Raw genomic sequence first — 20,311 nt, 5'->3', positions numbered from 1 at the left:
TCTTAGTTATGGGAAGATGGTGTCAATGGTCTCTTGAGGCTTATGTAATGTAACACCAGGGGTACTTCAATTTGGATCATCTCTGAAGTAACAATTTAGGAGAGGAATGTAAGCCTGTACGATTTCTAATAAGACTCCTCATCTCTCCTTGAGACTTTAAAAAAATGTTTACTTACTTTCCTGACTTCCCAGTTCTTTGGTTTATTTAATTCTGCTGAGTTTGATATTTTATTTGGATTAGTGATCAGCTAGCTTTAATTCAACTTCAGCAGGTTTTTTGTTTGTTCTGTTTTTGTTTTGATTCTAGGTTATCAATATATTCCCTGACAGAATAGAAGCCTAAAAAAGGCTGCAATGCTTTTATAATCACCTTGCTCTTCCTTTATTTCAAATATAAATAATATTTTTCTTTTGAATTTTGTATACATAAGGAAAAGATGGAGATCTTACATTTATTTCAAATTAATTAAGTAGGAAAAAACAAGCAGGGACAATTCCCACTTAACCCCAAATCATATATTAGTTATAGCCAAAGGGTGGGGGAAATGTGAAGAGTGGAAGGATCTGGCTTCTTCTTTACCATCAGTGTCCAGTTCATCCTTTCAGTATCACACAAATAATTGAAAGGAAACAGCTCAAGAGACTCTTTGGGGCTATTATACTGCTGAAAGTCCCAAGTGTTCACTTTATTTGGAATTATGGCATTAAAGTGCTGGTAGAATTTGTGTTCAGCCACTTCCATATTTCCTTTCAGAGCTCTGAATAACTTAGCCCTCTCAACATCGTCTAAATTCCACTGTTTTTAGCATAGGACACATTTCTTCTTTCTCATAGATAGAGGGGATTTTTAAGGGTTCCAACTCCTGTTTGACTACTAAAGAGGAATTTCAAAGAGCTCCTAAGAGTCAGCTTTTCAGCTGATGCTTCAACCAGGAAATGGAGATAGTCACTAAATGGAGAAGAGTAAGTTTCAGTGACTGAAAACCACATTCCCTGATGGTGACTTCAGAGAGAATGTGGACCAGTAATACTCTTTTTTTTTTTTTTTTAAATTATGATTGCTTTAAAATAATTCCATCTTGAGGGAGGTGGGCAGGAGGGAAGTAGGTGTGGCTATAAAAGGGCAAGCTGAGGGAACTTTGTGCTGATGGAACTCATATCTTGACTGTGGTGTGGATACAGGAACCTACCCATGGGGTGAAATTACACAGAACTAAACACACGTGTGTGCTCACACACACAAATGAGTAGAAGTACAACTGGAGAAATCTGAATAAGATCAGTAGATTGTATCTGTGTCATTATCCTTGTTGATTGTATCTGTGTCATTATCCTTGTTGTGATGCTGTATTACAGTTTTACAACATGCTACCATTGGGGGAAACTGGGTAAAGGGTACATGAGACCTCTCTGTATTATTTCTTACACCTGTATGTGAATCTACATCTTTTTCAAAATAAGAAGTTAAAGAAGAAAAACAAGAAATATAATGCACACATAATTCCATCTTAATGATAATTTTTGATATTATCCAGAAAATAATTTCCTGAAACCCAAATTTGTACAGGCTTTCCCAAGGCTGAAGCAGAGAAAGTTTGTCCAACATGTAAGGTATCATGCTGATATTGATGGTGCATATTGATAATTTAGTTGTACTGTATGACTAAGATACCTCTTCGATTTAATTAAGATTACAGTAATTTTTAAATGAGTGTAAGAAGACAAAGAGTTCACTGTAATATTTTATGGCCTATTTAATACATCCAAAATTTGCATGAAACACATATTTGACAGTGTTCTAAAAAGTATAAAATATACAAATAAAAGAGGCTATCCTGTCACTGCAGACCGAATTTTTAAAACTCTCAATATATTAAAAAAAAAAACAGTGGTATATTTAAACAGGAAATAAACACAAACTAAACAATAAAATAGACATATTTATATATACAGCTTAATCTTTACCTTAATAGTGGGAATAGGCTTTTTGGGGATAAAATGGTTTCTCTCAAGTGGTGGAAAAGTTGCATTTTGTTCTTTCAGTCTAATCTTTTCCTCTGCTATGATTTTCTTGCGCTGCTCAAGATAAGGTCCAAAACTTGGCAGTTTCTAATAGGAAAACACACAAATAAGAAAGTATGTTAGCTCACAGAAGAGAAAAATGTGAGGATATAAACACAAATATTATAAACAAACAAATGTGTGTTCTGAGACTGTTTCACATATACTGTAACAAGGTCTTCATTCATTCTTGGACCCTAGTCTTCTACGTAACAGAGTCCATTAATTATTAAAAAGAACACAATAGCACAATACCTTTACCAAATAGGTATGTATTAGATATACAAATATTAATTGAAATACATTTCTAAACAGAGTAAAATTCACAATGGTAAACCAAATCATTCACTTAAAACAATAGCTATTTGTTAAACCATTTGTTTAGTTCATATAGACAGAAGGTGAAACCTATTGATGCTTTTTTTCCTCTTCATCAGGATTTTAGCACAATATAGACACAGCCTAGTCTCTGACAAATGCTTTTGTCAATAGCAAAGGTACTTTGCCAAAGTTCAAATCTGTATCTCTGTTTTATTGTGTTCAAATTCTTACTACATCTCTTTAAAGATTGTAACTAACATTGATTGCAGTTTACTGGAATAGCTGAAAAACAAAATGGTAAAAATATTGATTTCTCTGCACAGAAAATAAAATTTATTTTGCATGAAAGAGGCAAAAATAGAAATGAAAAGCAGAGGAAATAACACAGTGCTTCAACAAACTCCCTCAGTATTCAAAATCACATTATGGAGCTTTAAATCTCAAGGTTATTCAATTGTACTTTACAAAGTTCATTTAGAAAGATACCTGGGTGTCATGGAAAAATGCTAAGTGGTTTCACGTTAACATGAATATGCCCTCATACTATTCATTATCCGACAATTATTTCCTCTTCACTTTGTCCTTCTCTTCTAGAACCTTTGATCTTCACTTTTACTGACATATACTGCTGGTGATAGACACCACTGAATTCCAAATGTTCTGTGTCTGCCTGGAACCTGGAATTGCTAGGTCTCTTTTCAAAGACTGCAAAAATACCACCCGCCGCCCCCGCACCCCCCCCCCCACCTCCCCCCCGCTAGCTCTCCTGCAGAATAAAGCAGATTTACCTAGCCAGTGAAGGCTTGGAAAACTACAGCATTCCAAGGTCATCCTGATCTCTGCCCTAGCAAGTAATTAGGTGAAAAAATCACACTTGTTTTAAAACACTGGCCTCTACCTACCAGGTTGCATAACACTCTAGGAAAATGAGTTCTCTGGTCCTTTAGAGATGTCACTACAGTAGGTAAACTAAACTGAAACTGTGTTCCAATTTGGCCAAACTGCAACTGAAAATTTATATTAGCAGAAAATATTCATGTGGAACTATCTAAGATTGTTATTTCCATTACCAGTTTACTGTAATTATGTCAACAAGCTGAGCAAATAGAAACAATGTTATGAATGCCAAATTAATACACACAATTAAACCAGAACTATATACTTCATCTCTGCACCTTAATGCTTTTCTAAATTACAGTATTTAATGATTACAGTAATATGAAATGATATGACAGAGGGAGAAAATATATGAATATGTTGTATCTATTTTATCATAAAATAAGTGATGCTGTCTTGTTAAAAAGCATAAAATAGAGTCTAAAACAAATCCTCAATATTATCACATATGTAAGCCCTTTTCATGTAGAAAAGATAGTGCTTGCTTGTCCTATTATGAAATGATTCTTTTCCTAGGGCAGATGAGGTGTTACAGATTACACTTGGTGCCAAAGAAATGCCCCGAGGGTCCTTTCTTTGGTGAATGTACGTCCACTTGATATAAATCGTGTCAGAATATCAATCTCCCCACACTTCTCTTACACATCAAGGACACCTCTACCCTAATCTTATATCCTTGAAGATTATTATCAAGACTTGTTAGTGTGAAACACATGACCTCTGAGTCTAGCAGATCCCTCATGATAAAGGCAAGCTCTATGAAAATCTGAACCATCATCCTGATTCCTTGATGGGGCCTTACCTTCCTCAACACTATCTCATTCCACCTAAATGTTCTGTAAAATTATTCAAAAGAAATTATTCTCAGAACTTTTTAATCTATCTTCTTTTAAACATAGACCAGAGGAGATATTTTTTTCCATTTAGATTATTCTTTATCCAAAGAGAAATAAAGCAGTTAAATTTAAACTGTGATGATTTTAAATTGTTCCAATAATGGTAAAAATAATAATAATTAATAATAGGAAATCCCTTGATTCAGAATAGAATACAGCCTGAATAGACACCAACCGCCTGATATTTTCTGTAACTTTTTTGCCGTGGTTGACCACATTTACCGTATTTAACTAATGCAGGCTTTCCATAACTCAAGGTGCTACGATTCTAATGTGCTAATCTTTTATAACTAGTCCTAAGGAGAGGTTTTCAATTTAACATAGAGATTCCTATAGGATTTTCTTTGTGTGTGGGTTGAAGAATCAGTGGAAAAAAAAGAAAACTGTTGCCAAAGTTTTCTTTAAATCGAAAGCACACCCACACAGAATATCAGTGACTGCCCCCTCAATGTTCTGCCATTTATCTCCAAATCAAACAGGGTCTATTTTCATGTAGTTTCTCACTGCCATATGGAGATCCCAGAGGCTGAAGTGTTGTACCAGGTTCCAAAACTTCAAGGCTGCCATAGTCACTTTGCTTTCTGCATTAGTGTGAGAAATTTCACTGCTTAAAAAAAATTATTATTACATCGCACGTTAGAATGCCTCTAGGATAGCTGAGAACTGAACATTTGAAAAGTTAAGTTTTCTGCAAATAAAAAGGTCAATTCTCCCTTGCACCAGAGGATCACATATTACATTTAGGCATATGTTTGTGTTCAGATCTTGCCAAAGGAACAAACCAAAGCAAAATAGAAATAAGAGTGAAGGTGAAGGCAGAGAGGGCCACTGTATATGTGTGCAATCAGCGATGATTAATAAAGCATTTAGTTCAAATCTCTGTCTGAACATATAGTTAATTGATTTCCTATTGCAGGAGGAGAAGCAGCAGGGCCTGACAGGGCCAGCAGCAGGAGCTTTTCCTCTTCATTCATTATTTTCTTGCAGAAAAAGTTGTAGCCTGCGGTACCTCAAAGAGAGCAGTTTTGAGCGTCATGCTATATTTCTTAAACAAAGGAAAAAGTTCTTTAGGACTCTCGAAAGCTGCTTTGTAACTGATGAGCTGAACAAAGCTCAGAAATGGTGTGATTTTTGTTTCAATGCTTTCTCCAGGGATTCATCATTGATGAATTTGTCCTCACCAGAAAAGCTAAATCCTACTCATTTAAAGATAACAGTATCTCACACTAAAACTGTCTCTGTCCAGATATTAAAAGCATTACACTGCCAATAGAAAAGTGACAACATAATGAATCAACAAGGATACCTTAAGCCAGCAAAGCTTTAGGGTAAAGAGGTCTATCTGGATTATAATTTATTCATGGATCAATCTAAAGGTAATTGAGCATATTATGAAGTAGAAGAGGGTTCTTGTTTCTAATAGAAGCAGGCACTAGTATCTTCCCATTTAAATTGCATAATTTTTATGAGAATGGCAGCAAGTTGGCTAATAGCACTGGTCTATAGTGCTGTAAGGGATCAACTCTTATTTTCCTAATCATACTCTCTCATCTGATTTGAAACAATGAGGGCAAGAAAAGTAATTTATTTGATATTCAAATGGTAATAAAAGATAAAATGATTTCAGGTTTATACTTAGTGCAAGATATATATATATATATATGTATAGATATAGTGCATATACTGTAAATATATATATATACACACACACACTGAGTGCAATATATATGTGTGTGTATTTTAATTTGTATACATATTTTGTACTCAGTATAAACCTGAAATCCAAATATATATATGTCTCATTTCTGTGTGTATACACTGACAGATTGAAGAATAAATTAGAGGTAAAGGATATAGTATGCTTCACAACTAAGAATTTATTTTATATGTTTTACAAAAACATGTTCACATATGACTTAGTTACACTATCTATCTTTTGTCATTTATTCAACATATACAATATCAAATGCCTACTCTGGGCCAGGAACTGTCCTTTGCTACATTAAAGGCTGAATAATTTCCATACGTAACATGTGTAATTATCATTGCAACTAATTTTGTAAGTATCTCTTGTCATTCATTAACGGGTACTGCCAGGCTGAATTATATGTCAAGTATATCTGGTTATTGCAGTTATCTAAAGGCATTGTATACAAAGCTCCTTGGAAAACTATTTAATCTCAATCAAATGACCACCAAAGAGAAAAGTGAAGAAAACAAACTTTCGAAGAGTTGATCTTTAACAAAACTCAGAAAGGCAACGGAGTACTCTTGGATACCTAAAATAAAAAATGCAGGGCTTCCCTGGTGGAGCAGTGGTTGAGAGTCCGCCTGCCGATGCAGGGGACACGGGTTCGTGCCCCGGTCCGGGAGGATCCCACGTGCCGCGGAGCGGCTGGGCCCGTTGGGCCATGGCCGCTGGGCTTGCGCGTCTGGAGCCTGTGCTCCGCAACGGGAGAGACCACAACAGTGAGAGGCCCGCGTACCGCAAAAAAAAAAAAAAAAAAAAAAAAAATGCAGGAGCACGATGGCTGGGAACCTGGGTTCTCTGAGTGTGTTCCTAGCACACCCTAATTTCAATCACTGTGCACTTGGCTCGATGCAAGGAAGTATGGGAGACAGAGATGAGAGGTCTCTGTTCTGTTCTGTCTGAATTCAGTTACTTTTCTTCTTCCCTTCCTTCAGTTATGACAGTAATCACTTACATTTGATCCTGATTTTTATTCCAAAATCTGCTTTCATATGGCTTACATTCAGAAACTCAGATTTTCCCCATGAATAACTGGCTTGTAATACTTAATCACTGATATAACAGCAAGCCATTTTTCATGATATTATCAGATTTGGACAGTGGAAAACAATAAGAAGACAAAGAGAGAAGGGCCATCTGTACATTATATTACCATAGTGCTATGTGGTGCCCAGTGGTGCACATTGGGACACTGGAGTAGGACATGCAAAATATATGAAATTAATGAAATATAACTCTTAGTTTAACCTGATAAATTTAAGTGGACAACTTCTGATCAAAAATGCAAGGTCTATAGCAGTCAAAAGCAAAGATAACTCATGCTTCATAGTGAAAGCAGAAAGCCAGCATTTGCATAGTGGTTAGGATACTGATTTAGAAGTCAAATTTGCATTAAAATCACAGTTTTACACTCATTACCTGTGTGACTATGAGCCAATTACTTAACCATTCTGCTACTAATTTTCCTTATCAATGAAATGAGAATGATAGTATCTAACTCACGATACATTTGATGCTCGGTATAAGCATTAAAATGGAATAATTGTAAAGTGCATGCCTGCCAATTTATTCCCACAAGCCTTAACTGCTTATGTTGCATTGTGTACCAGGCTCTGTATTTCCACGTTTGCTCATGCTAGAACGAGCCCGCCCTGTCTTTTTTACCTGGTACAGGCCCATTTGGCATTTTCCTCTCAGCTTGGTATTCACAGCATTGAAGTAATGTCCTTTACTGACTCCCCTCTGTCCGCAGTGTTACGGGGGCCTTGCAGTGCTGCAGAGCACTCTGGGCACTTTTTAGCCTTGCACTTATGTCGCTGCCTTATCACTATTAGCTTCTGCCTCCATCTTCTCCACTTGAGGTCCTAGTTAGTTTTTGATCCAGCACATAACAGGTACTCAATATGTTTTTCCCCCCCTTGTTTTTGGCTTGTTGCTTAGCTTTTTTCTCAATAGGTTTTTCAAAACTTGAAAAATTATTGAATGAATGCATGCATGAATATCTTGAATGTATTTTAAAAATCCCGCTGGTTGTTTGAAATGTCAGGCAATCCCAAACAATTACTTTCAGAAAGAAATTAAGTTACAGAAATAAGTTCTTTAAAATTAAAAATTATATCATACTTACACAACAGCTGTGATTCATAAATTTAAAAAAACCACTTGTAGAGTGCAAGACACTTACAATTTATATATAAAAGACAATCTGTCTCCTTAAAGAGCCTGTCGTTAATAACAATTGCAATACTCCAAGACAGAGGCTGTGGCAGAGGTGCCCCAGGATGTCAGATGAACAATGACAATGTGCACCTGACCCCGGCTGAGAGGACAGAACTTTTCTAGAAATGACATCTGAGCTGAGTTCTGAAGGATAGGGTGAAAGTCGGTTGGCAAGTAGTGAAGTTGGAGGTGTGAGGGTCAGGAAAGGGGAGGAAAATCCTCCAAGTGGAATAAACACCAGAGAGAGAAGGGCGATACTTTGGAAGAGATGCTGGGGAGCCAGCAGACTGCTGACCCTCTGCTCTGTGTTTAATAAGATACAAAGGGTGAGCAGCTTCTTCCGTGAAGGGGAAGCAGAGCACATTTTGTTGTGAAGTGATAAAGTCGGGATGTATGTTACGGAGAATGTCAACCAAGAGAAGAAAATCTAACATGAATGGAATGCCAGCAAAGGATGAAGGAGATAAGACTTGCTTTTTTGCCAAGGACTGTGCATGTGCTGGAGCTGCAAAGACAACTAGGAGGTCGTTCTTTCCAAAAGCAGTTTATGGCCTGTAGGAGGACTGACTCATATTCAATGGAACTGAGGTGAGAACATTATTGTTTTATATTGAAATATCATTTAAATGATGTATAGCAGATTCCTCTAAAGAAATAAACTTCATTGCTTAAAGCGATAACTTTTAAAGCAATATCTTTAGCTTGGAGTTCGGGAGATTAAGCCCTGATGGCATGATTGAAGAGAAACAAAACCAAAGAGATGGTCAAACCACTATGCATGAGAAATGCAGAAGAATTTTGAAACAGAGACGCAAGAGGGAAGAGATATGGGGATATATGTATATGTTTAGCTGATTCACTTTGTTATAAAGCAGAAACTAACACACCATTGTAAAGCAATTATACTCCAAAAAAGATGTTTAAAAAAAAAAAAAGAAAGCAGAGAGGAGAGGGAAGAGGAACGTGCATGAAGAGAAGGAAAAGCGAGAGATATAGAGGGAGAAGAGCCTATTGATGTGATGACGGGAGTACTTCTATAAAGAGGAAGTGCTAATATCCAATTTTAAGCAATCCAAATCCTCCCCTATGACCCCTAAAACTTTAAAAACGTCTCCTACCCACTTACATATCCTGGAGAGAAATTTGGAAGAAAGTCGGGGAAATAGGGTTGAGTTTCATGCTTGGATTGGCATATAGCTCAAAGAATAGAGACCAACGAGAGACAAGATTTGAGGGAGATTCAGAAATCAGTGGGAATAGGAATTTACTGCCAGAAGTGACATAGAGAACATAATCTCTAGGAATTTTGTAGCAATATCCAGAAGGATGGGACTGGTTGACCTCAGCTGACATTTGGGTTATGTAGGTAATTATAAGGAAGAAAGGGATAAGCAGAGGAAGAGATGCACAGTTTGATGTAACCCTGATTTAATGAGCAATTAATTCCAACTAAGAGACTTCTTAGTGAAGGAGGAATTTAAATTGTGATGAAAGATTATAAAAGGGAGAAATAGTGTGTGGTGTTGGAAAGGGGGGTAAAAAGAGAAAGGAATGGATGAGTAAAGGGTTGAAACATTAAGAAACTACAGAATGAACTTATTCTTACATGACTAAAACAGAGTAAGTGTCTGAGGAATACTAGCAGGTAAAGCTGGGAAATCTATGAAGGGCTCCGAATTCTGCGCAAAGCAGTTTGGATTTTTATTCTTCAGGGTGTAGGGAAACACCAGATATTTGAAAATATGTAATCAGGTCTTTGTGGTGGCAGAAAGAAGGATGAATTTTGGGTAGGTGCTTTGGCAAAAAGAGGAGAATGATCCAGAATGTTGGAGATAGGATTCTGGTTGTAGCAGAAAAGGGAAATAGATGACATAACATTTTTTAAAAGATTATACAGTACTCTGGAAAATAGAGAGCCAATACTGACTACACATCCCAACTCCAACAGTACACGTTGATTTTCACTCCCTCACAACCCACCAGCTGCTGCACCGCTGCTCTGACAGTGACTCCTGCCTGAAACCACCTAGCTTTCATTCTTTCTGACACAGAACCCTCTCTGAAAATCTTCTGTCTCTACCTCTTTGCTACTCATCTTTCTGCAAATGACCCCTCCTCTCTCACCATCCCCTGCTCAATCAGAGTCTCCAACATTTTCAAAATCACATGGGAACTGTGTTCACGGGTGGCTGCATAGGCTGTGAACTACAGAAGAGTTACACCTTAGTGAAAATGAGCATAAAACAGTGGTGGTAGGGAACCTGGGAAGGATGAAATAGGATTTGTTTTTCTTTCCTTGCATTCTGGAGGACTCCTGCTTGTGTTTTGTAGTGATGATGAATTGGGGGAGAAGTGAAGGAAATCAACTTCCTCAACAATAGCTCTAGTGAGAGGGGATTGTAAGTTCTATACAGGAAGGGACTGCACCATCATTATTATCTTCATTAAAATCAGCATATTTATTGAGCATCGCCATACACCAAGACCTTTGCAAAGCGCATGAGTACCTAATCTCTTCTTCATTGCAACCCCATGAGGTGGGTATTGTTCTTGTCCCCTTTTACAGATGAGAAAACTGAGGTTCAGAAAGGCTAAATAACTTGCTCCAGTTTTCACTTATTAATAAATGGCAGAGCCAGGATTCAAATCCCAGTCTGCCAGATGCTAGACTCTCTGCTACGCTGTCACTCATATTTCGATGTAGTACTTACAAAGTTTATTAAATGAGTATTTAATGTATTCTTGATTGCTATAAAGAAGCATACTACACACATATTCCATTCCTTGAAATCTATGCTTCCCGTTTTTCTTTTTCCACAAACTGTGAAGCGGAAAACACCTCACACAGTAGACATCATTAAAGAAAATGCTGAACACATACCATGCAAAATATCTGTGTTAGTTTAGTCCTGTTTATTACTGGCCTCAAGTTTAATGAGCTCAAGTTAATACAGGTGAAAGGCCAGAGTGTTACATGTAGCAGTTAATGAAATACCATAGAGATGCTGAGAAAATGATTAGCAGCCAAATGTGAATTTAATATACTTCATTCTCAAGATGCAGCGCCCTGTGGGAGGCATCTTTCTGGGGGAAATAATGTGGTATATTGGAAGTAGCACTTGCTTCCGAGTTGGGAGATGGGGCTCCGATCTTAGTCTTGCTATCAGCTCTTCTTGTGACCTATGACAGTGCAGTGACTCCCTCTTAGTCTCAGTTCTCTTATCTGTAAAATGAGGAGGTTGGACCAGATAATTTATAAGGTTCCTTCCAGTGTGTCATTTTGTTTTGTTTTCAAATTCAGTTAGAAATCCTCAGGGTTTATGCCCAGGTAGCATCACATAGTCTGTGGATGAAACATTGGACTGAGTCATAAATTATATTGATATATACCTCTTTCCCTCCTATTTAGCTATAGAACATTCTGAATCTGTTGAAGCTGTAAAATATAGATATTATAAATAATGTTTATCAAACTCCTAAGATTGGAGTTAAACTGTTTTAGACTTCATCAGTACAACCACAGATAGCATTGCTATTTTATCTCATTATTAAATAATGAAATCTGTATAGATAATTAACAGAAATAAAAACAATTTTAAAAAGAAAGCTATTATAATCTGTATAAATTGGGAAATTCCTACGATCACAACTAACACTACACTGTAATTATCTTTACGAAGTTTGATGTCTAGTTACAAACTCACCTGAGACACACTCTATATAAAATCAACTACACACATATTAGGAGTACATATAAGTGATAACAGGCATGAAATTGCCAAGTGAGTAAGGTTAAAACACAAATACACGTCAACTGCATTTGTGTATATTCAAAGTTTTAGGTTGTTAAAGGAAAATAGGGCCTTCTACTAAAGCAGTGCAATATACAGAATGGTCACTCGTCTTGGGATGCAGAGACTAAGACACTTAGTTTCTAAGACAAATCACCTGCCCTCTGTGAGCCTCAGTTGTCATCTGTGTAAAACAGAAATAACAATGACCACCCTTCCTCCCTACTCTTCATAATTTTTTGAAATAGGAAGGCACTAATAGATTACTAAAATACAGCTTTTACCATTTTAAAAACTATAAAGCAGCATAGAACCCAAGTGTTATTTTAATATGAATATAAATATGATTTATGCTCAATATGATGAACAATATAAAGATGAAGTATGCTGAATTATAAAAATGTCACAAAATACTAGCTACACATGAAGAAAGACTTCCTGAGCTATAGTTCTTCCAATGCTTTAGGACGACTTGAATGAAATAATTGGCTTTTGAAATCCACCTTCAAAATGCTACTGCTTTCATGGCTAAACATTGCATAGAATGTCAAGTGCAAACACCAATAAGGGAAAATGGAATAAAAATTACTTCATTCAATGGTGTGGAAGCAAAGGAAAACAGAAAAATGGAGTGATGAAGGAAATGGGACCGCTATCAATATGAAAAAAGCATTCAGGATTCAGGCTATATTTGGAGCCAGAGTAGAAGATTAATCAATCTTTTCCATATTTATTCAATATGATACCTAGTATTTCCCTACACAAGAAACACCTGGATGACTGCTTTAAGCCTTCTTACCTCAAAGTGTGGCACAAGACAAAAACTGTTACATTTTGATCCAATCAAAACTATTTGGAGTTACATTTCAGGACATACTGGAAAAAAAGATCATCATTTTGAAAGTCAATTTTTAGGGTTTCTATGCTAAGCAGGAGATTTATACTGGAGAGAAAATAAAAGTAAGTGCAAGTTTTTAGTTGAAAGGAAAAGACTTTTCTAACATAGTTAATTACCATGCTAGTAGGAAGTATTTAACATGGGAAAAGAATCTTTTATATGCGTGGCAAAGTTCTCCATAAACAATAGCTTCTGCATACAGAATAGAAAACACTAGCTAACATCCATCTGTAACATCAGACTCATATCCAAACCTAGGTCACTACAGAAGGCAATCCTTGCCCCACAGATTTGGATTTTCCTCTCTGTCTCTCTTCCACATCACTTTCTAAACTATAATACCATTATTTATGTATTTTCTATTTTTCTGAATAGATCATAAACATTTTGAGAACAGGATACTTTTTTAACATGTTTTGTCATTCCTCTTAATTCTTTACATATAGTTGGCTTTAATTAAATATTTGATGAATGAATGAAGGATTAAAATCAACAGAAAGCTGTGCTGACAAGAAATTTCAGCTAACCATATGTGGTCACAGCTTAATGATGACAATAAGTGATCTAGTCTAAACACTTTTCATATAAAATATTCAGAAAGATTCTCTCTATGCACAATGCTGGGCAAGAGTGGGATTGATCTAATGCCTAATGACCAGGCAAATACAATTTTGCCTGGTCCATAATATTGCATAATCCAATATCTGATAATAACAGGGAATTGTAAAAACAGATAGCATTTATAGTGATAAGGTATTGTAAGGTATAATTCCAGCAATCAATTTAGATTCAATGGCTTAGAGCTCAATACAAATAATTTCTTTGTATTTTCCAGGTTCTTTGTTTAAAGTTTTCTATCAAGAAAATAGTAATGACCAACTATTTCATTTTCCTATTCATAACAAAAAAATCCAACAACAAAACATTTTATAGACCATAGTTACAAAAACCATTATTTTATTAAAAGTTTACTTTGAACAATTGTGAATCTAGGCAATTATCACATTAAGTCAAATACTCAGCTTCAGGGAAAGAATAATCCACTTGATTCTGTGGCCTTTACAAAGGCCATATGGCTATGCAGTACATGCTACTGTTCTTTTGACCCCCTACCGCAGCCATTGGCTGCCACAGTCTTTTATAAAGATGAGCCTAATTCTTTGCATTGGCTAATACCACAAAATGAGGACAGCAGTCAAAGAAACCAGCCATTAGTACATAATTTTCTGAGCTTCATCAGACATCAGCCAATTGTTGAATATCACATGTCCTAAGAAGCATTAACACCAAACTCTAAAACTCTTATGTAGCTCTAAATTTCTAAAACCATAAAACCATAGCGGTTATGGTTTTAGAAATTGTTTTTGTGTATTATCTCAATTTCCACAATAACATAATTATTATAATATTGCTGAAACTTGAGGCCCACAGATGTGGCAAACACTTAATGCCCAAGTCCACATAACAGTAGGCAGCAGAGTAAACTCAAACCTAGGTCTCCCAACTCCAAGCGTAGCCCCTTCTCCTCTATATTGACTGGCCATGTCCTTCCCAAGCTTTTTAGCTGCTATTTCGCCAAAAATTATTGTATGTTTTTTGGCAAGGGAAAGATCTAATAAAATGTGTTCTTGTGGAAGGCTCATTCTATGTGCTAAGTATTGAAGATGTAACAGAGGGCAAAAGATATGATTCCTATCCTCAAGGAGTCTGTAGTAGTTTGTCATGTAATAGGATTAAACATAAATAAATAATCCTATGAATACATACAACATTTATACAATTTTCAATGATATATAGTTATCTGATTATTTGTTTAAAGTCTAATCCTATCCGACAACAACCTCTAACCCTTTGCTTTACTCACCAGGCAAAATCTTAGCCCGTATTTAACCCAATTATCCAGCTAGTCTATATTTACACTTGAAAACTGAATATGGCTGGAGAATATGACTGCTCCCCATTCCCCAAATGGGCACTAAGTACCCAATAAGCCTTGGTACGGTACCACTGTCATTCTTTTTTTTTTTTTTTTTTTTTTTTTTAGCGGTACGTGGGCCTCTCCCGTTGCAGAGCAACAGGCTCCGGATGCGCAGGCTCAGCGGCCATGGCTCACGGGCGCAGCCGCTCCGTGGCATGTGGAATCTTCCCGGACCGGGGCACGAACTCGTGTCCCCTGCATCGGCAGGCGGACTCTCAACCACTGCGCCACCAGGGAAGCCCACCACTGTCATTCTTGAACTTTCTCACTACAAGATGACATTCTTATACCTTCTTCTTTCTCCTAAAAACTAAACTGCCACTCCTTCTCATTGTTAGTTGATGATCTCGGTTAAAGATCATTACATTATTGGTTAACATTTTTGAAGTAATTGTTCTAAATTTTATAAATCCACCTCATCTGTACTATCATCCTTCATCTTTTTTTCTTGCTATGATGGGAAGTGTCCTGGTTCTTTCAAAGGCTCCACTGAGGGCTCTATCTCACACCTGCCTGGTCATCCAAAGGAATGTACCTCTGTAATTTTTATCTCTGCCCACCCCATGATTCACTCTCACTTTTAAAAAGTATTCCATTAACACACAAATGTGCTTTAATCTCTCATCCTGAAAACAAATACATAAAACAAATAAAATAACTCCTTTGAATCTACAGCCGCTTCTAGGTATTATTTATCTACTGCCTTTTAAATTTCTTTTAAGAATGGTTAATCGTGTCTGTCCTCACACCCTCACCTCCCATTTACTCCTCAGTATACTCTTGTCAGGAATTTGTCCTCCATTCCAAACCATGGAAATGCTTTGGTAATGAGGTCAACGAACACCTTTATTTCTCAAATTACATGGCTGCATTTTTGTGCTCATTTTACTTTATCTCTCAGAAATATTCAACCTAGGTAAGCCCTCCCTCCTTCTTAAAATACTACCCTTCTTTTCCTCCTACATCACTTCTGTATTTCTTTTGCTGGTTAAATCTTTCTTTATGAAACTTAGAATATCCAAGGCTCAGTCCTAGACACTCTTTTTTCCCCCTCTGTTGACATACTCTTTCCAAGTGATTTAATCTTGTCTTATGGCCTTAAACATCATTTAAACTGTGGCTTTCAAATTTATAGCTCCAGTTCTATTCTTTAAACTGAGCTCTAGACTCTTATGTCCAGCACCTTAATTAACATATTTAATTAAATGTTGAGAAGCAATCTCAAAACTTAACATGTCTTAAGTAGATTCCTTGTTATTTCACTCCAAATAGGTTTCTTTTCTAATCTTTCCCATCTCAGATAATGGAGTGACTGCTCACCCATTTGCTCAAGTAAAAACCCTAGGGTTATTATGGCTTCTTTCTTTCCCTTACCATCCTGCGTAGATTGATCCTTCAGCAAAACATCCAGGCTCCACCCCCAACACACATCCCCAAACTCCCCACTTCTCACCATCTTCATTGATACGGCACTAGCCTAAGGCTTCACTGTCTCTCACAGTGAACATGGCAATAGCCTCCTAACTGATCTGCCTGCTTTCTCTTTTGACTTGATATAATGTATTCTCCACATAGTTACCAGAGCAGTTATCTCAAACACAAGTGAGAACAGGTCACTCCTCTGCTTAAAATTCTCCAATGGTTTCCCAGCGCACTTAAAATAAAATCTAAAAGCTTCACAATGATTGCAGATTTATCTGGTCCCCAACTACTTCTTCAGTTTTCTTTTTTGCTGTTCTCCTCTTAATTCACTATACTGCAGGCACACTGGTCTTGCTTTTCTCAAGTCTTATAAATTCCTATAGCCTTAGGGACTTTGCAGTTAAAGTAGGCCCTCCAAATCACACTCTGCGTATCTCCCTTTTAATAATAATCCTATAATTAATTAATTAATAAGTTCATTTCTCCATCCTCTCTAAAAGGTATGAACTACCAGAATAGGTTGTTCATCAATTTCATTCACTGATGTTTGCCCAGAACCTTGAACCCTGACTGACTCATTGTATATTCTTAGTGAATGAAGGTACTGGGTGGCAGTATATTTAGGATAAACAGTGCAGTCCTTGAACTGAGCTTGGCTTCCAATCCTGGTTCCATTATTTACTAGGTTTCTGACCTAGTCAAATTTTGCTTAACCTTCATATTATCTCAGTTGCCTCATTCATACAATAGGAATAACATTTCATAGGGTTGTAGTAAGGATTATATAATTTATACACTGTATATAAAATGAAGCTAGAGCTTTGTGCATAGCAGGCACTTAATAAATGTTAGTCCTTGTCTTCAACATCATCATTATTACAGAAATTCCAGCAGTGTATTATAGTTTTTTCAATTATTATCTTACATGTGCTTTAGCATCTTTTGCTATGGGCTTACCATTACCCTAGAATTAACATTCCCCTCCCTCCAGTAAACTATTTTTCCATCTTTTACAAGGAAAGTCAATGGATTAACATCATGTTTTACATGATGGAAAATTGTTTATTTCACATCCAGACTGCATACCCTCTATAAAGTAAGAATTGCTCACATTGTTATATAATTTTATGCTCCACATGTTTAAGTAAGTAAAAGTAAGGAAATGAAGATTTGATAGTTGAGAAGTAAATGTAAACACTAGTGCTTAAAGAATGAAGCCAAGCCCTAAGTGAATGCTGTCATCTGTAGGGGTTGGGGAAAGATCCTAAGATCTGAGCCCATTACCGTGCTACTTCACGAACATCTGGCAGTCTGTCACTTCACAGGCAACAACATCTTCTCTAAACAGAAGAGACTTGAATTCATCAGGGAATCCCATAGTACAGTATATGCTTAACTTAAGTACCTGCTTTCCGTGATTTCCATAGATTATCATATTCATGACACTGTGGAGTGAAAGCATTCTTCTCACTCTCTAACCAGAACATGAAAAAGAAATTAAAACATTGGCAGGCACTTTGTCTCCAGTTTGTTGGACAAGTAAGAAAAGGACTGTCTACCCATTTATGTAAATGAAATTCTGTCAACTCAGCGCATTTTAAAAAGATGACAGCTGTCTGTCTATTAATAAATACCTGACAAGATAACAATTACATTTGGAGTTGACTGTTTTTTCTTTCAATAAATGTAGGTCAGTGGGTATTTTTAAGATTTTGTTTAAAATAAATTTTCAAACCCCAATAACTTTCCGCCTCATTTCCATTAAACCAGAAAGAGATTTCAATATGTACATTCTTGCTTTCTTAGCAGTGGTTTCAGAACATAATGGTCAAAGCCTTTTTTAATATATATAACTATGAAATTAAATACGTATGAGCTTACTGTGTGTATATACATACATACACACACACACATGCAAATACGACATCCATACTCTAATGCAATATTTTGAATTCTATAGAAAGGTGTAAAACATAGTGGGCTCTCTGGGCTTCCCTGGTGGCGCAGTGGTTGAGAGTCCGCCTGCCGATGCAGGGGACACGGGTTCGTGCCCCGGTCCAGGAGGATCCCACATGCCGCGGAGCGGCTGGGCCCGTGAGCCATGGCCGCTGAGCCTGTGTGTCCGGAGCCTGTGCTCCGCAACGGGAGAGGCCACAAGCGTGAGAGGCCCATGTACCGCAAAAAAACAAACAAAAAAAATAAAACATAGTAGGCTCTCTGTTGTCCAGTGAGCGGCTACTCAGTTTAGGGATTATCTGGGTTCTTGTGCTGCTTCTTCTATTTGACTTTGGATTTTTATTTCATTGTTAACTATCAGAAAGGAAGGGTAAGGATATATAACAAATTAATTAATCTGGTTACCCATCAAGCTTTGGGAATATATTTATGAATAATATATTAATGAATGATTTGAGTTTGGGTGGATTATCTATAGCACCCATTAATCCATCCTGGCCCAACGGCCTATTAGTTAGACTTCAGAAAGTGAGTTTTTTAAACAGAATGAGGATGAGATTTTGAACTTCCTTTTATGGAAGATCATTCCAGGAGAATGTGTTTTTCTCTGTCTAGTGGAGTTTGGGAGAGGGTCTATGTTGATGTATTAGAATGCCAGTTATAAGTACTGGATAATTTTATCTTTATTTATTACAGATTAAGAGCACAACATTGTATTTAATCACATTTAAAATGTTATGTTATTATTATGCATACTATAAGAGGAAAAATATAAGCAAAATAAATTGTTTAAAATATTAATAAAACTTTTTACACCTTCAGAGTCTGCTAATTTAAAGATGACATCAATTAATTGCAAGACATTCTGATTCAGAGGTATTAAAATGTGAAAAAAATGCATGTCTCATAATTGATGGAATGCATTATGTTCCCTAAATACTTACTGGTGCAGTTCTAAGGTTCTTTCTCATCATTGTTAGTAGCTGTAACAATGGTATTTCATTATTCCTAGAGCAATGCTGTATGAAAATTACATCATCATCCTAAAATTCTATTTATAAATAAATGTCCAAATTTTAGAAGTATAAAACAATAACAAAAACCTTATCATCAGAAAAAAGGCAGGAAATAAATATTGTTTTATTTCCAGCTTTACCCCAAAAAACAATGTGAGTATCTGAAAGAAAGGGAAGGCAGAGAAGAGAACTCACTGGATGCCTCTGATTTGGGTGGAGTCCAGATCCGAATGCTTCTGAGATAGGTATCTGTTGTTTCCTGAATTCTATTTTCCCCCTATATCTATTCTAGAGGTAGGTAGTGCCACTTAGAAAATAAGATTAATGTGAGTTCAAGAAGAAATTATCGGGGGCTTCCCTGGTGGCGCAGTGGTTGCGAGTCCGCCTGCCGATGCAGGGCACATGGGTTCGTGCCCCGGTCCGGGAAGATCCCACATGCCGCGGAGCGGCTAGGCCCGTGAGCCATGGCCGCTGAGCCTGCGCGTCCGGCGCCTGTGCTCCGCAGCGGGAGAGGCCGCAGCAGTGAGAGGCCCGCGTACCGCCAACAACAACAAAAAAAATTATCATATGCAATAGTGTTCCTTCAAAGCAAATCACGATATCTGACCATTTTTTAAAAAGCAAAATTCACCTCTTGTATTTCTTATGAATGTTTTTGCATGAGCTAAATACCTGAGCAGTTGATGGACTTAGTTATTTCCAGGAGAAATTTCTGTTGATCAGAGTGCAGGGAATAATTCTATCACAGCCCCTTGGAAATATTTTTTTTTCTAGGACAGAATGAGCCACAGGGAGAAAGATACACAAGACAATGTCAAAAGATACAGCATCATTATGCCATTTAATGGCTGGTGTGGGTTACGTCAGCCAATAGTCCTGGGAAAGTAGGTTTTCCCTGAATAAAAATGAATCAAAAAGATAATGTCATATTTTATTAGACTCAATAAAATCATAAGCAAATACCATACATTCCTGTTAGTCATCTAGTGATGGAACTGTGTATGTGATGGCACTAATGGATTCCTTAAATGTAAATTACTGCTAAATTCCTAAGTAAACCGTCCCTCACTTCAGAGCCATTGTAATCCATCTCTTATGTCAGTTG

At 36.8% G+C, this 20,311-nt stretch overlaps 1 protein-coding gene across 3 annotated transcripts in view; it reads right to left on the bottom strand.

Annotated features, from left to right (window-relative positions):
* DPYD (dihydropyrimidine dehydrogenase) overlaps positions 1 to 20,311 on the bottom strand; it is an 810,457-nt gene that overhangs the window by 20,214 nt on the left and 769,932 nt on the right. For all 3 annotated transcript variants that reach the window (XM_019919998.2, XM_073810605.1, XM_073810614.1), the window contains one exon: positions 1,966 to 2,109. In XM_019919998.2, coding sequence (XP_019775557.1) covers positions 1,966 to 2,109 — 144 coding nt within the window. The remainder of the gene's footprint in view (positions 1 to 1,965; positions 2,110 to 20,311) is intronic.

The sequence above is a fragment of the Tursiops truncatus genome, chromosome 1 (assembly GCF_011762595.2).
Source record: "Tursiops truncatus isolate mTurTru1 chromosome 1, mTurTru1.mat.Y, whole genome shotgun sequence".
Taxonomy (NCBI): Eukaryota; Metazoa; Chordata; class Mammalia; order Artiodactyla; family Delphinidae; genus Tursiops; species Tursiops truncatus.
Note: the sequence above shows the minus strand (reverse complement) of the source record. Positions and strands in the feature narration are given on the sequence as shown.